The 8,790-nt window shown below is 36.2% G+C and overlaps 1 protein-coding gene across 1 annotated transcript; it reads left to right on the top strand.

Moving 5' to 3' along the window:
- The first annotated feature begins 1,033 nt into the window (after positions 1-1,033).
- Positions 1,034-8,765, top strand: LOC135613236 (phosphoinositide phospholipase C 2-like). The gene is made up of 9 exons (XM_065110337.1): positions 1,034-1,546; positions 3,890-4,086; positions 6,240-6,375; positions 6,460-6,699; positions 6,814-7,040; positions 7,275-7,392; positions 7,870-8,022; positions 8,142-8,228; positions 8,432-8,765. The coding sequence occupies exons 1-9, from the start codon at positions 1,214-1,216 to the stop codon at positions 8,723-8,725; spliced, it is 1,785 nt and encodes a 594-aa protein (XP_064966409.1). The 5' UTR covers positions 1,034-1,213; the 3' UTR covers positions 8,726-8,765.
- The last annotated feature ends 25 nt before the right edge of the window (positions 8,766-8,790 follow it).

Raw genomic sequence — 8,790 nt, 5'->3', positions numbered from 1 at the left:
TTCAGATTTTCCTAACAGTATTTTTTTTTTTTTTTTGTCTTTGTCTAATTCTTAATATACTCTTGACTTGACTTGATAGTTAGTCATTTATTTCATTTCTTTCTCTTTCTCTTTCTTTTTCTATCGAGGGATTTTTTTTTATATTATTCAAAACACTTTTAACTCCATAAAAAATATTGAGGTTTTAGTGTTTTTAAAAATATAAAATATTTTTTTTTTTGTATAGGTTCATAACAACACTCTAACTCATGTAAAAGTCAAATTATTTTAATATTTATTGTTTTAAAAGAAAGAACCATACTTATTTGAAATGGAACAAGGTTTATAAATATTTTCTTAATATGTTTTGAGTTCATTTCTTAATATATTTAGGAACATGAGCAATGTTCAGACTCAAAATATATTAGGGGAGTACTCAAATATATGGTTCTCAATTTAAGAAAATAAAAATTCAAATAATTTGATTTCTATATCAGTTATATAGTATTTCTATATACTTGAAATTAGACAAATAAAAAAAAGTAAAGCCTTTTCCAAGAAATCACCTTTCGGTATTCGTTAGATTGATTTATTTGGTAATCATGCTCGAACTTAGCTTATTTATAAAAGCAATGAAATCTCAAATTGGTTTACTAATCTCGACGAATAAATCCTTAACTCGTCAACGACTCGACTCGACTCGACTCGTGTCGGAGACTGTCGCCCACCGCCGAATCATTACTCTCACCAATGAGAAAGCTACTTATAGTCATTTTGGCTTTTCTATTTCCGGGCTTTCTTTCTGGATTACGGATCAAACAGGATAATTATGGATGTCTTACGACTAATCCACAATTCCATTGGTAAGGATAACTGGGTCCTACATTTAATGGTCCCACAATTCCCGGCTTTTATTCCTCGATTATAACTAAAATAGGAGGATAATAATAATAATAATATTAATATTATTATTATTATTATTATTATTATTATTTCTATTACTATTATATTATAAATTCCGAAATAGAAGCTTCGAACGGCCTCCTGCCGCGGAAGCAGCAGCGTTTCGACGGTTGGGAACGCGTTCCAACCTCGATGCCTGTCTCTGTCTGTCTGTCCCTCTCTCTCTCTCTCTCGCTCGCTTCTCTTTTCGGCCCCCTCGAGAACGCGAAGACAAGGAGGAAGGCCGCCGGGGGGAAGGAGGAAGGGGAGAGGGAGGAGGTGGAATCGCGGAATGGGGAGCTACACCTGCTGCCTCTGCTTCACGAGGAGGTTCCGGTCGAGCGAGGCGCAGCCGCCGGCGGACGTGAGGGCGGCCTTCGCCACCTACGCCGAGGGCGCGGCCCACATGACCGCCGACCAGCTCCGCAGCTTCATGTCCGAGGCGCAGGGCGGCGACGGCGACGGCGACGGCGCCGACGCCAACGCCGAGCGGGTCATGGAGCAGGCCCTCCTGCTCCGCCAGCGCCAGCCCCTCCTCGGCAAGCTCGCCAAGCCGGCCTTCACCGTCGACGACTTCTACAACTACCTCTTCTCTGAGGAGCTTAACCCTCCCCTCGGATCTCAGGTAACGGTAACCTCCTCTTTTCTTTTCATTGTCTTGGCACTTGTCAACTTGAATTACGTTTTTGACCAATTGAGCCTGCTTTATATGGACATCTAGATGATTCCCATGCATCATGAATCAGCCTAAATGCAATGTGGTTTATGGTGGGTGTAGATTACTCTCTACTGGAGACAATGTTCTGGGAGAAATGTGCATTGAATTGGAATGTTCTGTATAAACACGGATTAAGATAGTAAGGATAAATGTGCTAAGAGCTTATACATGAACGTAGTTGGACAAAAGCAATTGTGAAATCAGTGCGAGAAGAAGTGGATTGACCAGTGTACCTGTGGATGGCACTTTAAAGAGGGTAAATCAAGCTAGAAGGGAACCTAAGCTAACTTATTCACAAATAGTTGTAACAGACACATGAAAATGATGAAATCTTTATTGAAAAGTGTTTTTATAACTAATATTTATATGTTTATGATAATAATTCAATTACATTTTTTACTTTCATGAATGATCCACCTAAGCTAACTTATTAGTAAATAGCTACATGAACATGATGAGATCTTTATTGTAGATGTGTTTTGGTAATTGATATTTTTCATGTATATGATGTGATGAGGACTGAATAACATTTTGTATGAATGCTCATGAAACACACAATTGTTGCTTCGTTATATACGAGTTTTGCTATCGATGCTACCACTAGAGAATATGAGGAAAAGGAATCGGTTTGGTTATGAGGATTTGTTGGGTCCCTACTGGGGTTTACTAGTCCCATGAGAAGTAGTCCAGTTAAGTCAGATCAAATTGTCGTTAATACAACTGAGCCCGATGTAACAAGAAAAGATATGATGGAAAGTGTGTGTATGCTTTTGTGAAAACCAGGAGGTTTCTTTTAAGATTGAAGACCAGAGGTTTTTGTTGTTCTCTTTTACAAGGATGCTTGGGGCCCTTGGAGACTGAGTTTTCATCTTGTCAATGAGTTTCTCTAATCTTGATAAAGAAAGCCATTCCTGTTCTTGTATGGAGACAGCTTCTTGTGCATTTGGAGAGTTCTACTACTGTTGTGTTTAGGTTTCTTAATCTTGATAACAAAGGCTATTCCCTTTTTGGTTTTTGTACATAAGTATTAGTGTATCTGTATATCTTGGTGCTTAATTACTTTCTTTTACTGTTGCATATTCTCATCTTTAGTGGATTTGATCTTATGTTTTGTGGTTTTTCCCTTTTTGAGTTTTCTAGAAAAATATTTATGTCTATATTTTTCTTGGCCCTTAATTACTTCCTATTACTGTTGCTTCTTTAGCATACTGAGTGGGAAAGATGGCCTTCCCAAAGGATTTCAATGTTGCCTTCTTAACAGACACCAACAGCAGAACAGTTAAAAGTAGCAGAATATTGTTATACAATTAGCTCAAGGTTACAAAATTGTTCAACATTCCTCATTCTTAGAAGTTGTCTTCCCGAAGAGTTTGAGTCATCATCCAAGAATTTCAGTTGCTATCTATTTTTGACACCCCAGATCCAAGTGTTTGATGTGTATTGGAAATATCTCATGCCTACTGGACTCATTTTGGGCGTCAAGTTTTATCATGAGCTCGCCACTGATGCTCTCTTTTGTTGGTTGTGTAACATAAACAGAGTGCTTAAGGATATTCTGTTGAGAGGAAATATGAACTACATATAAGTTACCTGTAAATATTTGTCTGTTCTTTTTCAATTGAAGTGTGAGTTAAGCATACAAATGAGAAGCTGTCTTCTACAATTTTCTCTCTTCTTGTTGTTTGAGATTAGTTTCTCTCTGTTTAGATTTCCCCATTTTTGTCACATGAGCTTAAACTGCAAATTGTGAGGTTGATCTTCTTAGTTTCCAGCTAACACTTTATGCTCTATGGCAAGTCCATAACTTGACCAATGTTTTACTACATTTAATCTTGCACTAGCTCTAAGAAGTTGGCCTCAGATTGACATTCTTAATGTTTTTAAAGTACTTCAGTGCAACCTTCTCTCTTGTGATCTATAATTGTAAAAATTTTGCTCATCATCTGAATTAAAACCCATCTTTTAACTGCTCATCCTAATATCCTTATCATGCTACTTAAGCATTTGTTCGGTGAAGCTGAAGACCTAGGAGTTTGACTCATTCTGGTAACACAAGGAGCGATTAGTATTGTGAACAAAATCTTTGCTATTTCTTACTGATCAGCATGTGCTTTTTATGTCTTGCTGCATACTCCACTTATATGTTTTTTGCAATGAAATTCACACCTAAACAGTCAATGAACTTATTATATGACAACTATTTAACAGTCTATTTGTGAATTAATATGACGACTTATTTTTCATGAACAGGTTCACCAAGATATGACTGCTCCTTTGTCCCATTATTACATCTACACAGGACATAATTCATACTTGACTGGGAACCAGCTCAGCAGTGATTGCAGTGATGTCCCAATCATAAAAGCACTCCAGGATGGTGTGAGAGTAATTGAGCTAGATATGTGGCCCAATGCTACTAAAGATGACATTGATATTCTTCATGGAAGGTATTGAAACACCCAGTTATAACTTCATGGATTCTTATCTATTCTTCAAAGTTGTTTTGATTACTGTTTCTTTGATCATAGCATCTTGGATAAATCTAAAATAAGCTAGAGGCTGAATTAAATTTCTAAAGGTGTAAGATAACTAGATGTTTCAGAGTGAAGCCAATACAAGAGCTGTTCTTTGGTAGTAATGCCAATTGCATACTTCACAAGGACGTGATTATCTTCCGATTGTCTTTCTTATCTCAAGGAGAATCTGCATGATAAATATTTAGCTTCTCTATCCAACTCTATCTTACTGTATCAAGGCTCTATTATCAAGCTCCTTCCTAAAGTGTGATGATTTGCCATTGTTAGCATTAAGCTTCAGGGTTGGATTGTCAGTGCTTATTCTGAGAGGAAATGTAGGGAATGGTACAAATGACTTTAATAAAAAGTACTTGGATCATGGAAGGTAAAAGATGACCCAATGGCCTAGGGAGGGTCAACATATGCAGCCTTACCCATGCAAGCATAGAGACACGAACCAATTAATAGGCAACAACATGTGTTAACAGCCCAAGGCAATTCTGAATTTAGGTAAAATCGTACATCAAATTTTTTAGTGATAATTTTGGAAATCCAATTTTCACAAAATAAAGGTAATCCTTTGTAGGCAGCTTTGGACAATAATTTTCAAGTGAAATTCAACTAGATTATTTTGTAGGCTTGGAGCTACTTTGGCAGTTTGTTTTTTATGAAAGTTAAGGATCCATTTGCAATTCCATGTGCCGAAGGAGCTGCAAAGATTTTTTTTTCTATTTAGAACAAATCTTAATCTCCAAAGAAGAAATCATATATTAAAAGTGTGATATCCAAAAAGGTTAATTCTCCTTTTCTAACTCATGAATAAGGAATGTGAAGACTCTACAAAATGTCTCCTCAACAGGGAGGTCAAATGACATGTCTCAGATTCCACATTGAACTAGATATAACCACCTACAGCATTTTTGATTGATTGTAGAAGTAATAATTATGTACCAAGTTTTCTTTTGAAGGTCAGAATTTTCTACAAAAACAACAAGCCTCGATATCTCAACCATTTGGGTTCAGCTACATGAATATTTTCTATATTTAGCTTCACTAGTGATCCATGTTTATAACCTTTGACAAAGCTTTACTGCCTAACATGATCCACCGTCTATGTCCAGGGTCGGCATCAATTGTGAAAAAAAATGAATAAAAATGAGGATGCATAGGCAGCGTCAAGGTTGGAATTTCTATTCAGTGAAAAACAAGCCTCTGGTGCATTTTAGGCTGAAGTAGACAGAAGAATTGAGGCAGCTAAGCTAACTTGCATGACTAATTTATGCATTTGAAAGCATCATCCAGTTAGAATGGGAAAAAAAATGGAGCGGCATAATTTGTTTTGTACAATTAAAACTGCATTTCTAGATCATTGAAACTTAAGTTACCAATTCTAGGCATAAAAGGGGTAACTACCATGAGAGATACTTGTCACAGGTTGTTAACAAAGATAGCTTTTCTGTTCCCATGACACGACACAAAATTATGACTTTAATGCCATTTTGAATATTTTGGATTATTTTTTAGAACAAAATTATCAGTTTGTTACTTAGTGCATATGAATTTAGTGAATATAGTTTGATCGACCTGGAGAATATAGTTCTCCTTAGGCAACAACTTATGTTTTTCTCTTTGTATTAAGAGGAGGCTTATTTTGGCTGAAAGTAGTGCATAGATGATATCTTTTACCATCAGTAAGATATTTTTTCCTTCGGTTTTCATTGTTCGGCTCACTAAAAATTTTCCAAAAAAATTTGATTATCAATTTTTTTTATTGGGTTTCTAAAGAACAAGTTGTTGCATGAAATATGAAGTTATAAGCAATTTGCTTTCTTTTATCAGCTTGTGAAATTTTTTAACAATATCAGTAGTTTTTACTCTAACCTTGATTATCTGTTCGATACAACAGATGAACTTTTTCTTCTGTTTCCTTTGAAGGTGATCATTTTCAGGATGTATATTATTGGTAATATGCAGGATTCTGCATTTTGTTAACAAAAGATGAACTAAGTTGAGCCTAAAAATGTATTATATTTCTTTATCCTTTTTCTCTTGTAATTCATTTTTTTGTTATTTTCATTTCCTAGGACTTTGACTTCTCCCGTGGAGCTTATTAAATGCCTACGGTCCATCAAAGAACATGCCTTTTCTGCATCCCCATATCCTGTTATCATAACTCTAGAGGACCATCTTACTCCTGATCTTCAGGCTAAAGTGGCTGAGGTATCTTTTCATTTCTTTTCTCCTAGAACTCACTTTTGATTTACTTTAAATAAAGTTTTAACAGTTAACTGAAGCTTCTATTAGATGGTCGTAGAAACATTCGGGGACATGCTATATTACCCTGACACAGAATCTCTTAAAGAGTTCCCTTCACCAGAAGCTTTGAAGGAAAGGATCATTATTTCAACCAAACCGCCAAAAGAGTATCTTGAAGCCAAAAATGTTGAGGAAAATGATGATGGAACCCAAGAGGAGAAGGAATCTGATGAAGAAGCATGGGGAAAGGAGGTCCCAGACCTTCAAACTGAGCTTGAATACGCAAAGGTACTTATTGCTAAATTGCAATTCCTTTTTATTATTATTCACCGGACAGATATAGAAATTTGATTTCTGGAAAGTATAATCCTTCATCTGAATGAATATGGTCGGACTGAACAGAATGACCATGAGGATGTGGACGATGGTGTTGATAGTGATGATGATGATCAGAAAAAGCCCCAGAGTTCCCCACTTGAATATAAAAGTCTAATCACTATTCAAGCTGGAAAACCAAAGAGCGATATGAGCGAAGCATTAAGAGTTGATCCCAATAAAGTTAAGCGTCTCAGTTTGAGTGAAAAGGAACTTGTGAAGGCAGCACCTTCTCATGGGTCAGATCTAGTAAGGTACACTTTGTCTTTGGAGTTTTTTGTTTGGATAACTTGGTACAGTTTTTATTTTTGATTATTGAAGAAAATTAGTTTTTTTTCTTGAGGAGAAAAAAAAGGGACAAAAGAACAATTTTCTTTTGTGTGTGGGATTGTCAGTTTTTTGTCATACAACTTGCTTCTTGACCTCAATTTTGTCTTGCCTACTGGTAAAATTGCTGGAAGCTTCTTGATATGCTCTTTCTTTTGTAGATTTACTCAGAAAAATCTACTCCGGATATATCCAAAAGGCACACGCGTTAATTCTTCTAATTATAATCCATTCATTGGATGGATTCATGGTGCTCAGATGGTTGCATTTAATATGCAGGTGAGATTGAGATATCACTGGTGTATGTACTGGGTATTCTAGTCATGTTGTTATCTAACTTACTATGTTTCATTAACTAATTATGCAGTCAGATATGGCTTATCTGATTATGATATGTTTCAAAGTACCTTTTGAGATAGTCACTAATAATACATTAGTAGACATGGAAAATTAAGAAGCAAATCAAGTTCCAAAGTTTACACAAGTGGTAATGACTTTGATGTGGGAGATAGCTGATGGATATTAAGTTCATAAGATAATGGGTCCATAAGTTGATTCCTTAAGTTAGAAGATATTCATGAATGATCAGATGTATGTTAGTAGAGGGCACTGTACCAATTTACTTCATCAATGCCTGGAAAATGAGTCATTAGCTCTAGGAGAGCTCATTGTTATCAATTTTCTGTTCTTCAGGATGTTCAGATACTGTGGTTTTTAGGTTTTCTTTGAAGTTATATTCTACTTTATCTTTGATAGGGGTATGGAAGGTCACTATGGTTGATGCATGGATTTTATAAAGGCAACGGAGGATGTGGATATGTAAAAAAACCAGATTTTCTGCTAGAGCATGGTTCAGATAATGATGTTTTTGATCCCAAAGCTGATTTACCCGTAAAGAAAACCTTGAAGGTGTGATTTAGTTATTTATTTATTTTTTTTCAAACTAATACTGGGATTTGTTTCTGCACTATTATCTTCACTTCTACTGAAGTTCAGATTGTTTTCTCGAATTCTGAGATTTTCTCCAGGTCAAAGTATACATGGGAGATGGTTGGCATGCAGACTTCAAACAGACCCACTTTGATTCATATTCCCCTCCAGATTTTTATACCAGGGTAAAAGAACAACCATATTCACTGCTTCAACCCCATGTTTCTATGTATGATCACTTTTTTCTCATCTTTTAATTTGCCAATGTACTGATCAGTACATTGGAACTTCTCTATGTAACTCTTTGATAACATCTATCTTGAACCTAATATGAAAAGAAGAACAATCCAAATCCAATATATTAAACAAATTGTTTATCGATCAACAGGTGGGGATAGCAGGGGTTCCGGCTGATACCACAATGAAGAAAACAAAGGCAGTAGAGGATAATTGGACACCTGTTTGGGATGAGGAGTTCATCTTTCCCTTAACTGTGCCTGAGCTAGCCTTGCTACGGATCGAAGTCCATGAACATGATAAGTCAGGGAAGGATGACTTCGCTGGCCAAATTTGCTTGCCCGTATCAGAGTTGAGACGAGGTTTCCGTGCCGTGCCACTCTTTGATCGCAAAGGGATGAAGTTTAAATCTGTAAGAGTGCTCATGCGATTTGAATTTGTATGACATTCTTATTGAGATATATTGTACATGTTTGTTTTAATTATGAGGGAGGGTGCTAATGTCTTGTT

This window comes from Musa acuminata, chromosome BXJ1-2 (genome assembly GCF_036884655.1).
Source record: "Musa acuminata AAA Group cultivar baxijiao chromosome BXJ1-2, Cavendish_Baxijiao_AAA, whole genome shotgun sequence".
NCBI lineage: Eukaryota > Viridiplantae > Streptophyta > Magnoliopsida > Zingiberales > Musaceae > Musa > Musa acuminata.
This window is presented reverse-complemented; position numbering and strand designations above follow the sequence as displayed.

What these genes read in the sequence shown, in the direction of transcription:
- LOC135613236 (XM_065110337.1), top strand. Translation starts at nt 1,214, where the DNA reads ATGGGGAGCTACACCTGCTGCCTCTGCTTCACGAGGAGGTTCCGGTCG. An exon ending in CTGAGCTTGAATACGCAAAG is followed by an intron (nt 6,700 to 6,813) that starts GTACTTATTGCT and finishes CGGACTGAACAG; the next exon opens with AATGACCATGAGGATGTGGA. An exon ending in CCGTAAAGAAAACCTTGAAG is followed by an intron (nt 8,023 to 8,141) that starts GTGTGATTTAGT and finishes GATTTTCTCCAG; the next exon opens with GTCAAAGTATACATGGGAGA.